The following is a 19,506-nucleotide window of genomic DNA, read 5'->3' as shown; positions in this document are numbered from 1 at the left end:
AAAAAAAAAAAAAAAAAAAAAAAAAAAAAAAAAAAAAAAAAGAGCAAAGAGATTAAAGCCAGCTTTAAAAACGAAGTTACGGGACCATATTTCACCAACATGCCTGAAGCAGCCCGTCGATGTGCTGTGTTGTGGCTTCTCTGTTCCCTCTGTAAAGATAACACATGTACCTATTCTCATTGCATTCATCCTAACTGAAAATACTTCGTTAATGTACTAATGTGTGACATCTCAAAATATTAAGTTGCTATGAAAGGAACTTCCTTTGTCTTTCACACAACTCCCTGCCCCTCCCCCAAGGACAGAAGGAAAATAAGCTGAAGTCATCACGTTTTGTTTTGTTTTTTTTTTTTTTCCTGTTAGGTTATTGCAAGGTTTGTGGTTAGGTTGGCTTGTCCTTTTGTGTGCTTCAATTTTTTTTTTTCTGCCTGTTTGAAAACTGAATTGGGATGGCAAGAACCATGGAGTCAAGGGAGAGTGATGGTGAAGGAAACGGCAGGCGCCATCTCAGTGCTGCATCAAGAGGGGACTGTGCTCTGCTAGTCAGCACACCCTGAGCGTTTTGAGCCGCTTTTTAACATACAAAAATCATTTAATTTCAAAACTGTTTCAAAATCTGTGAAATCATGTTATTTTTGAGAAATAACTGGGTCCTCCTGATAAAGCAGTTACTTTATGATTGAAGTTAATAATATCAGTTGTAAATTGTTTTCTTAATCCTGTACAAGTCATTTGTATCTAGTTAAAAGTCTCATAAATTTATTATTTTAACTTAACAATTGTCCTTTGAAACTGTTACTGTGTGATTACTATTTTATAATGACATAAACCTTTTTACTTTCTTAACTTTTATCAGTATAATGAAATTACTCAAAGGGCAACAAAATTATAAGCTCTGCTTTGTATTTATAAGGTTTTAAAACACGAAATGCCAGGACTTATTCTTGGGTATGTTGGCAGAGGCCATGAAGCAAGTGAGGGGCAGGACAGCAGCTGGCAAATACCCAGGAAATGCCTTGTTCCACACCAGTGCTGGCTGTAGAGATTCTAGCACCAACAGGAACATTATGTAGATGACATGTTAGCAGAAAAGAAAAGGGGACGTCCTTCCCATCGATGTAGCAGCATTTGTAAGATTCTGAGAGTCATCTGTCTTTCACATTGTTGTAAGTGACACAAGTAAGTCTGTAAGAATTAATATATATATATATATATATCCAAAATCAAGCCAGGTATAGTGATTCATGCCTTTAAGCCCAGCACTCAAGCAACTGAGACAGGAGTATTGCCATGTGTTTAAAGCCAACCTGAGTTACATAGTTGAGATTCAGGCCAATTTTGGATTACAGGGTGACATTCTGTCTTAAAAGACAAAAATGAATAAAATTCAAACTCAAGATATTTTTTATATACATGAATTCTTAACCAAAAGTAAAGCATGCACTTTCTAACGAGTATGATTGGCCTAACTAATGAGATATTCACGTAAAAGAACTAAACCCTAAAGGGAACTTAACTCTAGCACCCACTGGATCAAAGCATAACAGCCAGTATTGGTGATCTAGCAACTGGTTTTCAAATACGTGTTCCAGAAATGTGTCACAAGCTAAGACTTAGAATTCAGCCTGAGCTGGCCTCAGAAATACTGTCTAGAATTGTAATGCATGAGGGTGAATTGTGGTTGATGTGGGTGTAGAAAGACTCTATTGGGATATCGTTACATCGCTGGCATCCAGCATTCAATTCTGGACCAAACGTCTGCTCTGATTGGCTCTTGGCTGGCGCTGCAGAGAAGCTGGCAGCGCTCTCTATCAGCCCGACCTCCTACTTTGTGTATGCATGCACAACCTTACACGAGCCTTCCTCTGGTTCCAAGTACAGACGAAGAAATCAAAACAAATGGTTGCTCCAGCGGCTTCTGAAGCGTTTTTTGATTGCCCATGACCCTGCCACAGGTGGGATCACCACCCTTTCCGTCATTTGCTTACAGTGCCTTCTGAGAGTTCAGTTGATTTTCCAAAAATGTTCTGAATTGCTATGCTAAGAAATAGCGTTGCCTAACCACAGAGAGAAAAGTCTGCAGGAAAATTCTGCAGCTTATGGCAGATGAGACCAGAGCACTCAAAAGAGGGAATAAGGTGAAGGGCATTGAGCAGCACCTCACTCTGGTTGAATTGTATGGAGAAATTGCTGAATGAAAACAATATGCAGTTTTGTTCTCTAAGAAGGTCACTGTCTCATCACTATTTACATTGATTTCTTTGAGCAACACAGCTTATCATGTAACACACGGGAAACCAATTAATCAAGAATTAAGGTTATAAATAGGTGCTCCCCCCTCCTTGGATAAAAAATGAAATACTTTATGATTCCTGATTACACTGTATAGGTTGAAAGTATTACCTACACCCAAAAAGCTACGAAGCAACAGCCTGCTGTCCCAGCCTGTCCCTGACACCTGCCTAATTTATCTGTTTAGCAAAGGTCTCTTCGGGTTGCTGGAAAACCGCATGAGTCTGCAGTTGGTAAACGTTCATTTTCTTGACACCTGTTGTCGCTTTTAGATCCCTCGAGAACAGAAAAGAGAGAAAGCAAGTGTCCAACCCCCGGGTGTGATGGAACCGGCCACGTAACCGGGCTTTACCCGCATCACCGCAGTCTGTCTGGATGCCCGCACAAAGATAGGGTCCCTCCAGAAAGTAAGTCGTGTCTCGCCGCTCCCCGGGGCGTGCAAGCACTCTGGCTCTGTCAATCATCCCCTCCCCAACCTCATCTTCATGGCACCTCAGTACAGCTGTCACTGACCAGACTTCCTCAGCCTGGAGGGCACCTCAGGAAGCTTCCCCCACATCCTCTGGATATTCTGGGTACCAGCTCCCAAGAGTGGCTCACCCTGAAGCTGACTCTCTGGAACAGGCTCCCAGGCCCACCTGGGCTCTGGTCCTAACCTCAGTTCTACTTACTCTGTTATCCCAGGCAGGTCATTTCTCCACTTGTTCTCACACATTACAGAACTGAACTAGCCAGCCTGTAAAATAACCCATCTGCACTGGCCTAGAAATCCCAGGAAAAAAAGGGGTTGGGATTCCTGTCCAAATTTCTGAACCACTGCATTGCCCAATCAGCATTAGAACAACTTTGTTACATTCACCATAGTCTGTTTCAGATCACAGGACTCCAGGCATTTGTATACTAAAAATGTCAAATGAACAGGTTTGGATCTGGTGGGGTTTCTTTTACATATTCTTTCTAGTAGGTAGGTTCCAAGGCTACGAAATGAATCTGTGGAGACAGTGTTTCTTTTAGATCTAAAATGATATATATCCTTTTTTGTTTCCTTTTTTCTTGGCAAGAAATCTGTCAGCTGTGTAAAATCAATGAGAATCAATCGTCCGAGGCACAGACTCAGTTTCTGGGATGAGTGAGGTGATGGATGCCTAGTATGAAACTACAGCATGCAGTGTCCTCCCCTGGCTTCCCATGGGGACGGTGGCTCATGGTGGGGCATTTTCAGGGACATTCTGTTACCACGGGCACCCTTGAAGTCCTTGAGAAGCAAACCCGTCAGCAGCCAGGCAGCTCTTGAATTAGTGTAACATTAGAAACAGGGAAACTGAAGTATTCTCTGGTGAAATATGTCCAGATGCTATTACGGCTGCAGGTTCTCAACACCTACTAAAATGACATGCTTCTGTTTCCTGCAACTGTCTTGAGAACAATTAGGAAAAGTTATAAAAATACACAAATCCAGGTGTGTCTACAATCCCGTGTGTTACATGACAGGGAGACGCATGGTTGACGACAGCGGCTTCCACATGTGAGCACTGTGGTGGGTGCTTGGCTGGCCAATGCAAGCACTGACCCATTCAATGCCATAAACCCCTCAGGAAGCACTGGCCTGTTTACCAGATGAAGACCATGGCAATCTGACTCCATCTTCTTTCTCTCTCAAGGAAAACACACTGGCTGGCAATAGGTGGCTCAATACTTTAAAGTTTATCTGAGCAGGTGTTAGATCTGAACTCAGCTGTAAATCCATGCCAATTCCCAAATCATCAATCTGAATGCCGGGCCTGGTGTTGCCATTTCAGTTCTAACCTGCTTCTGGGCATCTGGCATGTTGCAGGTTCTCAGTACAAAAGAAGGCACCAAGGCTGAGGCTAATGTTTTAGGAGGAAGAGTTTATGGGATTTTTTTTTCCAGGGCATAGTTTTTTGCCTCCAAGATCAATCCTTTTCAATGGATAAGAATTCTCCTTGACTCTGTATTTTCATAGGAAGTGTCTAGGTGTGGTTCAAGTATGGGTTATGCTCTGTTGAGCTGGAAACTGAATAGGCTTGCCCTGGTTGGCCATATGTGGACTCATCTCAGGAGGTAGTAAGCGAGGCTCAGGTCTGACCTGGTCTCACAGACTCACTGTCTGCAGAAAAGCATTTCTAAAGACAGCCATGGTACACTCCTGTAATCCCAGAATTTAGGAAGTAGAAACAAGAGGGCTGAGTTTGACACCAGCCTGGTCTACATGAGACCCTACCTCACAAAGGATGCACACGACATAGGGGCGCGAAGGAACTCTAACTACTTTCTCTTGAGGAGTTCTCTATAACACTGCAAAGTGTAAAGGTAAATAGTCAATACAAAAAGCACTCCACAGACGCAGGGTTGGCTTTCTGGATTGGCTTCCCTGTCCATTTCCACCCAGATGAATTCAGTGGAGGAGCTGCTGCTGTGACTCACTAGCTGGATGGCAGAGGGCATTTCTGCTCAGGAGACCCCCTGCTGAGCCAGACAGTTTCTGTCACCACCACACTATACAGACATAAAGCATGCAGGGTCGTGTGGGAGGGTGTCAGGGGTAGGTGTACTGGGTGGCACCCTGGGTGGCACTGTTTGAGCACTAGTGAAAATAGAATGAGTTTCCAGGGAAAGGCATGAAGTAAGAGTGAAGGAAAGGATCCTACACATCGGCCTGGTGGAAGGGTAAGGTAAAAGAGGAAATGCAGGGACAGCAAATCAGGTAAAATGGCATTCCTCAAGAGACCTAGATAGGAAACCCGTGGCTGAGGTTTGAAAAGAGCCTGGGAGGAAGGACTAGAGGTCACTGGGCCTCCTGTTTGAAAGCCTTCTGTAGATGCTTCAGAGAAAGATTAGGAAAAAGTAGTGAGGGGTAGCACCACAAACTCAAGTGGAGAGATGGTTTGAGACAGAGTCCATAGAGGCAGCCTGCAGACTGAAGAAGATGCTACTACAGGTGTGGGCTGAACAAAGCTTCTGTGTCTCCACTTAGCAGGCTACAGACACAGCCTGAACTCTCACACAGCCAAGCCTGAAAGGTGTTTGCTCTCTCCGGGAAAGACTCTATAATAGAAATATTTAGCATAAAGAGAAAGAAAGGCATGTGTTAAGGTAAAGAGAAATATGTGCCATTCTAACAGAACAATAGGCTAGTGGAAAGACAGATGAACTTCAAAGAGAAGGGCATATCCTCCTCTGAGATAGGGATTCCTCAGAAAGGGGATCTCCTAGGCCCCCTCCAGGGCCCCACAGGAAACGAGCTAAATGCTGACATTTCCCACTTTGACTCATATTTCCTGAGCACTGGCCATCTCTAAAGACAGGAGCTACGATAGCTTAAGAACGAAACTGCAATGGGCTGCTTTTCAAGAACTCGCCAATAGTGAAAACAGCAAACGTGGACAGCAGGGAGGGGGCACGTGGGTACTGTACACAGGGCCCAGCAAGACAGCGACTGCTCCACAGTAGGAGAGTCATGGGGAATAGTGATAGGTGTGGGCAAACGTGGCTCTGAGCAGACCTCCTAGGACCCCAGGCAGGCTCTGCAGGTAGTTAGTTAGGACTGGGGTTGGCAGACATCTAGCTCAGAGAGACGAAGCATGTGGCCAGCAGGTACCTTTTGGAGTCAGTTGTCTTGACTTCCCCAGACTCCTAACCCCACAAGTCTCAGCTGACAAAGGACGGAGCTGTCAATAAGGACCAGTCTCCCTGGATGCCAGCAGGCAGTGTCCTCATGCTCTGGGGGCCTGTTATCTTCCCATTTGTTACTTTCACGTGGTGAAAATGCAGAGCTCTTACTATTCCTGCTCATTCTACTGAAAGCACAAAGACGCTAGTTTCCTATGTAAATGTGGTTTATTAAAAAAAAAAAAGGTTTAAAGATCTGCTCATTCACATCAGACGTTCATAATCCCATGTGTTTCCAAAGCACAGGCATGTTTGTTTGTTTTTTTGGTTTGTTTTTTTTTTTTTAAATGCCCAGGCTATGTGCTGTTACATGGCTGATCAGCATCCAGTGCTTATCTATGGGATACACTAGGGTGGCCCTCGCTTCCGCCCCACATGGGACTATTCAGTTCTGGCGCTCTCTGACTCCCATGGCTCCCTGCCGGCGCACCCTGCTTTGCATGCCTGAATACAGTCAGACAACCTTCTTTCTCTTCCCACATGTATCCCCTGGTCATGCACATCACAGACGTTTGTAGGACCGTTTGTCATAAACTAATCTAGCCTGTTAAAACAATTGCATATCGTACTCTCATCATTTCTCTCTTTTAACGCTGGGCTATTTTCTTTGCCTCTCCTTTGTCAAGTTCTTGCCATGCATGAAAATGTTCTCAAGTGTCCCACACCAGGCTGCACAGGGCGAGGGCATGTGAATAGCAACAGGAACTCGCACAGAAGGTAAGCCACACTCTGCTGGGGTCTATGTTAAGGGGAGCCATCCACAACTATGCCCCATGGGAGCTCTTTACTGCTATGCATCCCCTCCTTTCCCAAGGATACCGGTGGACCTTACACATTGCTTCTAAAAAGCCCATCACACCATGTACAGGAATGTCAAAGGCCTGGTTGCCCCTTTTAGAAGATTTAATTTCTTCAGTTGCGTTGCCTACCTTAGTATAATAGAGCACTGTTTCCTCACAAATTACCCTTTGTGGCACAGCATCTAAGATGGAAAACACAGCCACTTACAATGAAACTGACCAGAAGGGACCCAACAAGGTTCTATCACCTTCTCACATAGAGAGGCTGTCTTCCACTTACCATGCAGAACAATGAACTAGAACCCAACAGTGCTAAGCCAGATGACTAACTTGGCTGCTCTTGAATTTGATGAATCCCCTGGCCATCAGCATGGACAGCATTAAAATATGAGCAAATGTCCAAAAGCATGTGGAAGGGGTACAGCAGAGGTGACACTACTCCGGGTCGATGGCTTTACCTGGACTACTGCTGAGAATATAAACTGTCAGAATCACACTCCTGATGGCATTCCAGCTTGCTTCCCCATCCTCTTCTGACACTGTAAGACACGCTTAGATCCTCTGAAAGCCCAGATGATATCAGATCACTTCTTTTACAGTAGCAGGATGCGGTTCTGCTCAGCTTTATCTTGCTATGGCCTAGGTTTCTTCTTAAATGGAGGAAGGAAACTGTAAAATTTCTCTTACTGTCTGGCTGGTGAGTCACAATGAGCAGCTTGGTTACTGGTGCTAAGTTTATAATAAAACTGATCACAGCTCTGTGCCCTGAGGAGGTTCTCTGCCACTGAATCTGCAGGAGCTGACAAGATGCGGGAGATCCCTGCTGAGTGCTGTGCAGTGATCCTTCAGTGTCAGTTCCTTTTTCTGCCACCAGTACATGGGTGCACATGGACGGATCCCACACATATCTAGAACACATGGAGGCAGGCATGCAGACACCATGACTTTCTGAGGAAGCAGCTCAAACAAAGAAGCCTCACTGCTTCCTTGGCCGCACTGACCCACTTGAACTAGTCACTAAACACATTTGAGTGCAGTCCTGAAGGTGTTCCTCCCTCTCTCTTCCCTTCCTTTGATGAGCTGAGGTCGGGATCTCTGAAGCTTGGCAGGTAGATAGCTCTGTGGCATCAGCTCAGAGTGCCACCTTCTGGCATAGCCAGCTAACTGCCACTCTTGAGTTTGTCACATCTCCTTCCCTAGCTGCTACTGCCTGGACTCCAGAAATGGCCAACACTCAAGAATTTCTGACTGAAACTTTAACCAGCTTGTGTTATATTTGCTTCCTGGAATCTGGCATGCTCATTGGACGGGCCTGGTGCTGCCTTAAGAGCTGTGTGCCAGAGCCCAGGAAATACACGGCACCGGGCAGGCTGGGAAACTCCCCTAGCTCCATCTACCTCAGGGTCTTGGCTGACGGAAGAAAAGAACATGGTGGGTGTATCGATGTGTGGCAAGCCATTTGAGACCATTCAACTATTCTTTCTGTCATTGCAGCCTCTCGGGATGCCCTATTGCTGCTGCAGAAAAACTGGCAAAGGCCCAAGAGAAACACCAGAGCTGTGACGTGTCTAAATCCAACCAAGCCTCAGACCGAGTCCTCAGGTACTCAATAAGAAGTGTATCATCCATGGATTGCCATCAGCATCCATTCCCGACACAGAGCAGAGAGAGTGTTGGGGACACTCCACAGGGTAGATGTGTTCTAGGCAGAGGGAAGGCATGCCAGATTAAAAACTGAGGCATGTGTCCTCTGTCATCAAAGATTCTGTAGAAGCCTGGAGGTCAGTGTAACTCCCAAGTCTTCAGTGACTCTCACTTCTGAAGTGAGAGAACTGGATATAGTTATGTGATCTATATCTCTGATAATTCATAATTCTATGAATGCCAAATAAAAGAGAAATTTTAAAAATTAGTAATGTTAGTAGCCCAATATAATTTCATCCCAGTTTGGAACAAGGTACAGCACCTTCTCATGGGAGGCACTGCTCTCTGAAATGCAAGAATTATCAATGCCATATTACCCATGCTTGGAAGTTTTATGTATGAAGAGCCATCAAAGCTGTCATCACGCCTTATCCTCACACACCTTAAGCCGTAGGCGGAAGTAGGTGGCATCACTGCCGTTTGACAGGCAAGACAGTCAGAGTGCAGGGACTCATGACCTACCTGATGTCACTTAGTACTGTGTGTTAAAGCGGAAAAGTCCCGAGGAGCAGGATTAAACCTTCATTCTCCAAAACTGGGAAGATAATTATCAGTAGAGGAAACCATCTACCTTCCTCACAGAGTTCACACACATCTCATGAAATCTGTGACAGGCAATGTACTTCTTTCTTACTTAGTCTCATGACAATGTCTTCGTCCCTGCATACAAATGCTAACTATCACCCTAATGTTCACATCTGAATATGCCCAGTTAGGTGGATGCCACACCACAGCCAATTCTCAGTACCAGCTCTTAGACACATAGCCTGTCTCTAAAGAGTAAGGATGAATAATTTCCCATAAACACAGTATTTGGCTTCTGCTAAAGGTACTTCTCTCAGATACCTGATCTGGAGAAAATCACGAGACAAGAGATGGGAATGTCTTCTTGGTTCTCATTCAGTATTTCACAATGTTTTGCAATTAATTAAAACTTCTTTTATCCTTTGGTAAAAAGTTAAAATATTTATAGAAAATTTAAAATATTTAAACAAAAGTAAGACAATAAAATAGCTATAATCCTTCTATTCCAAGATATTGCCTCTGTCACTCTTCATATTTTTATGTGTTGTGATGAGAACCTAGAAGAGCCGCTGTCTGCCTCTCAGATTCCTATTTACTGTCACGTTCATTTTGTAGATATGACTGAAAACTAAACAACTGTAGGGCTTCTTCCTCACCTTCAAACCCACTAATCGTTGGTAGCAAGGATCCCTCAAAAACTCCCAAGGCTTTAAGGAGAGTCCTTAGCCAAAGGACATGAAGGTTTGTAACTGGCAGAATTTACCCATTTCCTTCTGCCTGCTTTGGCCACCTCTGAAGGGTACATAGAGTCCCATGCACAGCCCTTTCATGATGGCGACTCTGAAGATATGGGTGCAGCTGACAGCTGGAGTGAAAGGGCACGTCTACCGCCTCATGGCAAGTGCTGAGCTTGGGTTTCTTGAGAAACTCCTTGGCCATTGAGACAAGTAAGATGTACAGTAACTGCAAATATTATCTCCATCCTGATGTCCAGAACTTAGGTCTGCTCTCTCCTAATTGTTTCCGTAGCTTTGTGACCCAAGGGTCCCTCCAGGTTGATGCAGTACCAAATAAGCAGGAGAGGGGACTGTCACTACATGTGCAGGCAATCTCCTATGTGCCTCTGGATGGTGCATGGGGAAAGAGGCTCTAAATAGAAACAAGTCCCCTCCAGCTACTCATAAAACACCTAGGAGCTCCACTCCAGCTTAGGCTCTCCTAGGCAGCATATGGCCTCTACGGAGAATGCTGATCATAAATCATCTTCCCCTGATTCCTATATGTTCTCCATCCCTGTTGGCTAAACTGGGGCAACAGGTGTGGACTCCTACAGGACAGGGGTCAACCCGGCTCCTCAGTATTCTCCATGTCTCATTGGATAAGAAAAAAAAATAAACCTTAAACCTGAAGTAACGTAAGTGGTCAAGATTTTTAAAAAAGTAAAAATTAAAAATCATTTGATAAATTGTCCAGCTGGAGCTTGACACTTGAGAAGCTCTCTGAATAAGGAAGAGTTCTGTACTCTGCTCACGGACCCATGGTCCTCAGTGCCATCTCTGATGGCCACATGCCCCTGCTCATCCCTCTGATTTGATGCTAATCTTTCCAAGGCTCCTGCCAGCTCCTTGCCATAAGGTGAATGGCAGGCTGACAAGCCCTAAGGTCCTAAACGTTCCCATCTCCAATGGTGATCACAGCTTTCCCACCTTCTGCTTAGACTCTGAAAAGCTATTTTTTTCTTAGAACAATCTCGTCTCTCCTGAATTCTAACATAAAAGTGTTAAATATTCTGCAATACCTACTCAAATGCTGGCCTCTGTTGCCAAATGTAGAACCTTGTAGTACTTCTACTCCATATATTCCACATGCCACCTGACCTTTCAAGGCAAAGCCTAGGGCCTCACCCATTGGTGAAGCACTGTCCTGCCTAATAAAATGCTCTCAAACAACAGCCTATCTCTTGGTGTACTATTTTATCGCTTCACCAAAAAGTAAATAGGGTGAATTGGTGAAGAGTAAACTGGTAATTCAAGGCTGTATATTTTAACAGATGAGCAACATATAAAGGCCAGGTCACCTACAGGCATGGATCTGTGGTAAGTCTACCACAGATAGACTTACCTAGAATTCACCAGTAAGGGATTCACTGTAAGGTATGATTCTAGTTAGTGACTGCCTAGGATGTATAGTACTCTGAGTTCCATCTAGCACCACAAAAATAAAACAAACAAAAAGTAAAAATAAAAGAGACTTATTTTCTTTTACCTACTAAATATAAATGTAAGAAATAACCAGTGAAGAAACACTTCATGTACATGAATGAATATTGTCAAAAGTTACATTAGCAAACAAAATCTGAAAGAAAATAGTTCATAATGTAACATTCATATTCTAATACCACACAGTAAGAACTACCTTTAAAATCTAAAGTGACAAAAAGAAATGGCCAATGCCATATGAAATTTGAAGCAAAATATATCAATTTTTAAATACTTAATAATTATACCAGAATTTCAACACTTTTATGTCTGAAAGAATTCTGGGTTAAAAAAAAATTTTAGTAATTTTTAACTTTTCTAAACATGTTTCCAATGAGCTGGGAGAGTAGAAGTCAGATGCGGAGGAAGAGGTGTAGGCCAGGCCCCAGTATCATTACCCTGGTCCCTTTGTTCTCCGGCCTCCCAGGAACCCTCACAGCTAAGACCACGTCACCCAACAGCTGCCGTTTTACACACCGGAGGGAGGTTCAGGAAGTGATTCCCAGTGGAGTGCACCAAGTGTTCCGCGCTGAGACAGGCCATGTTTCTGGCTGATGAGCCGTGTTTTCAGCTGGATGAATCCAGGCTGTGTTTCCGGTAGGAAAAGGGAATATATCCAGTAGAGGTACAGGTAGTATATCCGGCCAAGAAACAGGCTGCATTTCCAGCCAAGGCAGTGTTTCCGGCCGAGGACAGGTAGAATGTCCGGCTGAGGAACAGGCAGTGTATCCGGTAGATGTACAGGCTGTGTTTTCTAGGTGGGTAGTGCGGGCCGTGTTTCAAGATGATGAACCGGCAGCGTTTCCCAGTGAGGTACGGCAGTATTTCCAGATGTGAGTCCACTCAGCAAGAAAAAGTTTCTCGTCATCGGTGATTGTCCTTTGTAAATAGACCATGAGCCAACGCTAATACATTCACCAAATTTTGGTGTTTTTTTTTTTTTTTTTTTTTTTTTTTTTTCCCTGCTAAAACACCCATTTTTCTTGGGGCCTTTTTTTTTTTTTTTAAACGTTTGGCACAAATCAGAAATGGAATGATCAAAAAGGATTCCTGAAATTAAGGAAGCTTTTAAATAGATATACTGTTCAAAATGGTGGTGATATTGAGATGTCTGTGTGCAAGTCCTTCTTAACAATATTATAACTTAGAAAAGGTTTAAAACAATAAGTGATAAGACGAGATTGAGATGTATAAACCCCTATCAATACCTATCATATAGAACACAAATTGGTTAAAGAGTATAAGGGGACCAATGTTCAACTCCTTTTATGTTTTAAGTGAGTTTCACTTATAAAATAGACACAGGACAGACCCATCAGCAAAGAAATAAGAATCAGAAACTCCTTCATTTAAATATTTTATCCCAAAGTCTAAGATAAAGGACTACTAGATTAAAAAAAAAAAAAACATTGAAGGAACATGAATATTTGATCAAAGGTTTTTCTACAATTCTATTTTAATGCCCAACTAGATAAATTCGAATCCAGTTTTGTCTCATTTTGTGTCCCTACGTGCATCTATTTCCTCTTATTTTTTAAGGAAAATGTCTTAAGACTCCATGCCATTTTGTGTGTGATTTCTCTACTCTTTGTAACCTCCACAAACAAAATGCCTATAGATCAGATTCTTCCTCAGTCTCCTGAATCATATTTTCATCACCATTCTTCCTGAAAGTAAGAGAAAATGATAAAATGCATTTTAAGTATCCTATTACCTATTTCTATCTCTAATACTGAGTTTTAGGCAGATGCTTTATTGGGGATGTATAATTAAATTAGACTGCTGTGTGTGTGCGCGTGTGCGTGTACTAAAGCAATCCATGAAAGGTCCTAAATCCTTGATACAGAAAAGAAAACATATGTATTAAGAGAGACACGAATCATGTTGCATGCATAGTCATAAAAAACAGGAGCCTATCACAGAGGACCTCTGAAAAACTGCCCAGCAGGGTATTAAAACAGATGCTGAGACTCATAGCCAAACTTTGGGCAGGGTGCAGGGAATCTTATAAAGGACAGGGGGAGAGAGAAAGACCCAGAGAGAACACGAGCTCCACAAGGAGAGAGGGAAAAAAATCTGGGCCCAGGGGCCTTCTCTGAGTCTGATACTCCAACCAAAGACCATTCATGGAGATAACCTAGATCCCCTGCACAGACGTAGACCATGGCAGCTCAGTGTCCAAGTGGGTTCCCTAGTAATGGGAACAGGGGCTGTCTCTGACGTGAACTCAGTGGCTGGCTCTTTGATCACCTCCTCCCTGAGTGGGGAGAAGCCTTACTAGGCCACAGAGGAAGGCATTACAGCCAGTCCTGATGAGACCTGATAGGCTAGGTTCAGAGGAAAAGGGAGGAGGACTTCCCCTATCAATGGACTAGAAGGAGAAAGGGCAGGATTGGGAGGGGGTGAGGGAGGGGGCTGCAGCTAGGATACAAAGTGAATAAATTGTAATTTTTTTTTTTTAAAGAAAATACATTTAATTTTTTTTAAAAAAAAAAGGCAAGCTGATGTTTGTTGTCTGTTTACTTCCAGGCCAATGTGCTTTGTCAAGCAGCTTGAGATTCCACAGTATGGCTACAGAAACAATGTCCCCACAACCACGCCGCGCTCCAACCTGGCCAAGGAGCTTGAGAAATATTCCAAGACTTCGTTTGAGTACAACAGTTACGACAACCATACTTATGGCAAAAGAGCCATAGCTCCCAAGGTGCAAACCAGGGACATATCCCCCAAAGGATATGACGATGGTAGGAGGTGCACACTCTTATACATGAGAGACACGTTGCCATTGATGATGTTGTTGTTATGTGTATCGCTGTCCTGCAGATCAGCCACTATTCAGGCTTACCCAGTGGGTGGCAGAGGCCTAGCACACATGGCAGAGTCCTGTGCTGCAAGCCCCCAGGCCCAGGAGGGGCAGGTGGACACACCTGTGGGTAGGAGGGACACAGTTTTCTGCAATGACTCCAAGGCATTGGCCCCTGGCTGCTTTCAGTATGTAGAGGACAAGTCCCTGGGCTCTCTGTTTTGGGGTGTGGCTGAGCTGGTACCCTTGTCTAAAGAGCCTTTTTAAAGACAAATACCCAAGACAAGTTTTAATGGAAGGAGCAGGTTGAACTCTTTTGAGAAGCTCTACGTTGACCATGCTCTTCAAGGGTACACACTGGAAACCTCTGAGGAGAGGGCCGTGCTCAAGGTCTAAGCTCAGGCTGCCCCCTAGATCAATTAAAGTGGGATCCCTGGGCATCCACTGTGTACTAGTATTTTTTAAAAGCTACACAGGGCTCTTGATGTAGCCATAGCTGATGGCTTCCACCCTGCCAGCCTTCTGAGAAAGGCAGGCCTGAGTTTCTTCTCTATCTGGCTATCAGGGAGGAAGGCCAGCTTCAGTGTGGGACACTTGACCCTGAGCCTTGGGATCACTTAGAACTGATGGCACAAATAACTTACAAGTCATCTGATGGTGTCAGAGTCTCATTTGATACTTTCCTGCAGGGGGAGGAAGAAGGGATTTTAAGGAGTTAGGGCCTCTTCTCTGGAAAAGATACTTAAATTCACATACACATGTAAAGTATTTAAAAGAAAGATCTAGTTCAATGTAAGCTGCTATATATCTTTCTAAGCTATATATCTATATATCTGCTATATATCTTTCTAAGTGTTTTCGTACAGACATGATAAGTAATTTGTTTTGTGAATGAAATTTAATATTTCTTTGACATATCACATATTGGACATCCATGTGTGTCAGTTAATATATAGACAAATAGATACACATAGAACAAAAAGATGGCCACAGGTGTCATGGAAAGAAGTATTTTTTTTTTTTTTTGGTCTGTTTGGTAATAATTGCTTGCTAATTTCAAGTCTTGAGATTCATTCAGTTAGTTGCAAATGAAGAATCAAAAGGAAAGTTATCTTCACAGAGATAAAAGTTCAACTGATAGACTTTCCAATCCATTAACATCACATGGTCATTCAGTTAACCTTTTCATCAGATGTTCATTTTCACATTCCTACCCCAAGGCTGTGGTCCAGGCCAACAAGCTTTGTAAAGCAGCTTGACAGGGCTCTCTCTCTTTTTACCGTACTGACTTTATCCTGGGCACAACATGGATAGGCATGGCTGGCCACAATGTCTTAGAGCCACATATCTTTCCTGGACTGTAAGTGAATCTGTTTGGGGCTACCTTAGCTTTACACTTTATGAGATACAGTGTTCTGGACGAAAGCACCTTCTAGTGTATTCACTTCCTTGAGAGTAAAGGGAGACTGAGAGACTGGAAGTTCCTGCTTAAGGCTGCTGTGATGATCACTGTAGATAAGGAGGTTTTTAGATGTTCTTCTCACACCATAAAGTCAGGAGAGAACATATTTATTGGTCCTGATTCTCTCAAGCCCAGACAGATAACTTGTGAACTTGGGGTGGGTCATGCTTTCTATTGATCCACCAGAAAAGACCAGTCTATTGAATGTACTCAGTTAAACCACTGCCTTAGATTCTCAGGAAATCAAGAAAAAGGATTAGTAGCCTTCCACTACAACTTTCTGAGGAAACAAATCAAAGCTCTCATCCTCTCCTGTTGTCTACACTGGCAGACAATTAGTTCTAAAAAGGGCCCATCATGAACAAAATTGCTGAGTCATAAGTCTTTGTAAGACACTCTACCTAGAGAAGCCATCCCTTTGCTGTGTATCAAAATGTAGAACCCAATGTAGTTGGCTATGGCAGCACTCCCTGTCTCCCCAGACTACTTTCAGACACACAAAGAATGTACCTCCTGCTCTTGGAGAAATAAAAGAAACTGGCCTGACATAGAATTTATGGTCCTCAAGGATTGGGAACACTGACTAGAGATGCAGAGCAGTGTATCTTAGGCATAGGGCCTAGATATCATCTCTTCAATCCCTAGCCTTCCCAGCAGCCAGCAGGCCTTCTATCAACTACCTGCTTTTCTCAGACACCTCACCAGTAGTTACTGTACGTCCATCTTCAGGCTACTTGGTCTGCCCATCTTGGCAGAAGGGTTCAGAGGCAAAATGAAAAATACAGGTGTACAATGTGTACTTGTGCATGGGGAAGCATGGGCCATTCGGTCTGAAGGACTGGAGGGGTGAAACAAATAGCAGATTGTATCCTGGGTTCTAGAGCTGGAGTAGGTCTGATATGCAGGGAGGCCCTTGGGTTTAGGAATGCATGGGTGGCCTGTGCAGGCCAGAAAGAAGAGCAAGCTTCAGCCACAGGGGCTGAGAAAACAGCCTCCTCATGTTGTCTGTCACAGTGTGGATTTGGACACCTCACCTCAGAAGAGGATGTATATAGGAAGAGATGGAAAGGGAGGGGAAGGGACAGCTCATTCCATGAGTGTGAAGTGGGCATCTCCTTGCCCTATGTCATAGGGAAATAAGAATGGCTCTCTGATGTCTTTACATGTTAGAAAATCAAAAGGAGGTTGTCTCTTGACATGAAAATTATATGAAATTTTAAATTCCAAGTCTGTGGTTATGAGCCCATGGTCACGTTTTATCTCACCTGTGGTCCAGGCTGTTGTCTAGATCAGTAGCCCTTCCCAGGACTTAAAATGATGTCTGTTTGGACCTCATAGCCTCAAATTTTTTCCACCAGGCCATTTCTGGGACAAGTTGTTGGCTTTGGGTGTTGCATCTCTGGACACAGGTTGCCACTTTTGAGTTTGCTACAACTGGTCATATCCCAGAGCCACCACAGCTTTCATTCTTGTTTCTTCTCTTTGCCTGTTCCCCCTTTCAACGTCTTCAGATTCAAACTTCTGATTCTCCATGAGCCTTCTCCTTGTCACACACAAATGCTAGTGCACCAGCCCTCTCACCTTAGCCCAGACCCCAGGACATCCCAGATACCAGCATCCGGCAGCTGGTCCATCAGCTGGGGTCCTCCACATTAACCCCTTGTGGCATGGATTTTTCTGCCCACCACAGCCATGCCTGAGGCTTGCTCCTCCTCCTGCTACCTGATAACCTTTTCTCTTGGGCTTTTTCTGCCAGAATCCTTGTGCAGTACCCAGTGTCTGGCTTAATTCTGGGGCTGCCTTTCACCCATTACAGCAGCCACCTGCATCCTTTAAAACGCACTACCTCCCTTCAATGTAGCTCCGTGTCCCATCACTGGCCTCTTTACCCATGAGCACACCAGTATGTTAGCTTCCAGTGGACAAAGTGCCTGGCCATGGGAACATCCCTGAAGGAAACAGAAAATGCCAAAGAAACAGACCTTTCCCAAGGAGTGTGAGAATTTCCACCAGCAGAGTAGGCTGCTGAGGAGGTTCTAGCTGCAGATTTTGGGTTGGTTTTGCCACCAGGGCTTTAGTCTTTGAAGGCAGCCATGTTTAGCCTTGAGGATGTGTGATGTTGTTCCATCTTCTTCAGCCAGGGACAGAACGCAATCAGAAGATTACAATCAATGTGGCTGCCTGGCTAGCAAACACTAGTGGCCTCTGAGGGAGAAGCCTTTACATTCTCATTTCCTGTCATCAGCTGGTACCTAAGATAGAGTTTCATCTGAAAAGTGTATTATGCCATCGTTATTCTGGTTAGACATGGGGAAGACAGTGATAGGGGCATCCCAGGCAGATGCCCTCACTGTGCAGTACTTCTGTCCTCAGTACCATGAATGAGCACCATGATGAGGTGGCTGTGGTGATTCAGACTAACAGCTTGGATACCACACAGGATATTAGCAGGATGAAAGACACTGCTTTTCTGAATTAAAGTACAGGTGGTGTTGGTTTCATTTTGCATAAAACAAAAATTACTATTTAGACTCAGTAAAAGGAGCAATAAAGATGTGAGTGTCATGTTGGCCATATGTGATGATGTTTCCATGAGTGATGGAAACAGACAGGTGCTTATGGAAGTTACTGCTAACTTTCTGCACTGCCCTGTCAGAATGCAGGCATCATCCTCATGACTTAAAGCACTGGAAAAGTACATGAACAGCCATAGTGGAAAGTGGTCAAAGTAAGATAAGAGAAATGCACTCTTAAATGAAATTTTAAAGATTAATTTTAGTACATTGTTTCCCAAAGAGGTAGTGGTTCTGAGAAGATGAAATGCTGGGGCAGGACAGGACACAGTCCTCTGGGACTGTAGCCTAGGTGCTTCCTGCCCTGAACAGCCCATGTCTGCATCTGTGAGGTGGGGAGATAGTAGCATCCACAGGGATGTGGAAAGCTATAGAGTCTGGTACACTTGGCCTAAGAAGCCATTACCATGAGACAGGATGCTGGGGATCATAGCTAAAATCTCAGAGATACCTGCCAGCTCTCCCATAACTCTGTGCCCACACTTGTAAGTGGGGCCACTACACAGCACTAAGTGGTAATGTCATCCTCCTGATCCAGCAGAGCCCTACATGCTGAGACCCTGTCTCAAAAACAAAACAAGAAGAAATGAAAAGTTTTCCCTAGCCATCCACATTTTAAAAGAAAAAAAGAAAGAAAACCCTGTTGGAATGAGGTGGTAAATGCCTGTAACATCAGCATGTGATTCGGTAGGCAGATGTAGGAGGCTCTTCAGTTCTAGACCAGCCCGAGCTCTAACTCAAAGACAATTTCACATGCGTTATTGAGCTTTCTACCGTTTTCAAGCTCTTTTATTTAATTAGTAAATTAATGATGCAGAATCATTAACTTGGGTCCACATCCACAACATTCACAGCACTGGGGATGTGGCCCACTGTCACCCTCTGTGCCCATGTGCAGGCCACTGTCGGGTCCCCTGTATTGTTCTTGCTCTTTGTCAGTTGCTCAGGTGCTCACAACATGCAGTTCTATAATCATGCTAATGGAGCTTACAAAAGAGGGAAAAGAGAACGGGTGGCTACTGACCCCTCATCCTACCCAAAACGGGAGTTGCCCCTGTGCCGCTCAGGCTGATGGGTTAAGACACTGCAGATTTAACTGTGTCCAGGTGGCTGCTTGTCCTGCATGAGCCATGTTGGAAACTGCCTGTGCTCCCTTGGAAGGAATATGGATGAAGCACTTGCTTGTATGATTTGTTCCTGATGTAGTGGCTGAAATTAGAATGGGGTGCTCACTCCTCTTCTAGGATCTGGTCATCATGGCCTTATCTGAAGTGACCTGAGTTTTATTAAACTGCTGTGTCTCCCCTGAGTCTTAAGCTGACAACGTTTAGTCCAAACTCATATTACCAGCTAGGGTCATTTCACTCTCTTGGGTTTGGAGATTATTTTATAGTATGGA

The 19,506-nt window shown here is 44.0% G+C and overlaps 1 protein-coding gene across 11 annotated transcripts in view; it reads left to right on the top strand.

The window, feature by feature from the left end:
* Positions 1-19,506, top strand: part of Myt1l (myelin transcription factor 1 like) — a 371,904-nt gene that overhangs the window by 278,114 nt on the left and 74,284 nt on the right. For all 11 annotated transcript variants that reach the window (XM_055624913.1, XM_055624903.1, XM_055624923.1 and 8 more), the window contains 4 exons: positions 2,565-2,699; positions 6,609-6,699; positions 8,277-8,384; positions 13,799-14,013. In XM_055624913.1, the coding sequence (XP_055480888.1) occupies positions 2,565-2,699; positions 6,609-6,699; positions 8,277-8,384; positions 13,799-14,013 (549 nt within the window). The remainder of the gene's footprint in view (positions 1-2,564; positions 2,700-6,608; positions 6,700-8,276; positions 8,385-13,798; positions 14,014-19,506) is intronic.

This window comes from Psammomys obesus, unplaced genomic scaffold, assembly GCF_907164565.1.
Source record: "Psammomys obesus unplaced genomic scaffold, mPsaObe1.curated_primary_1811, whole genome shotgun sequence".
Classification (NCBI taxonomy): domain Eukaryota; kingdom Metazoa; phylum Chordata; class Mammalia; order Rodentia; family Muridae; genus Psammomys; species Psammomys obesus.
The sequence above is the reverse complement of the archived record's forward strand: the minus strand, read 5'-3'. Positions and strand labels throughout refer to the sequence as shown.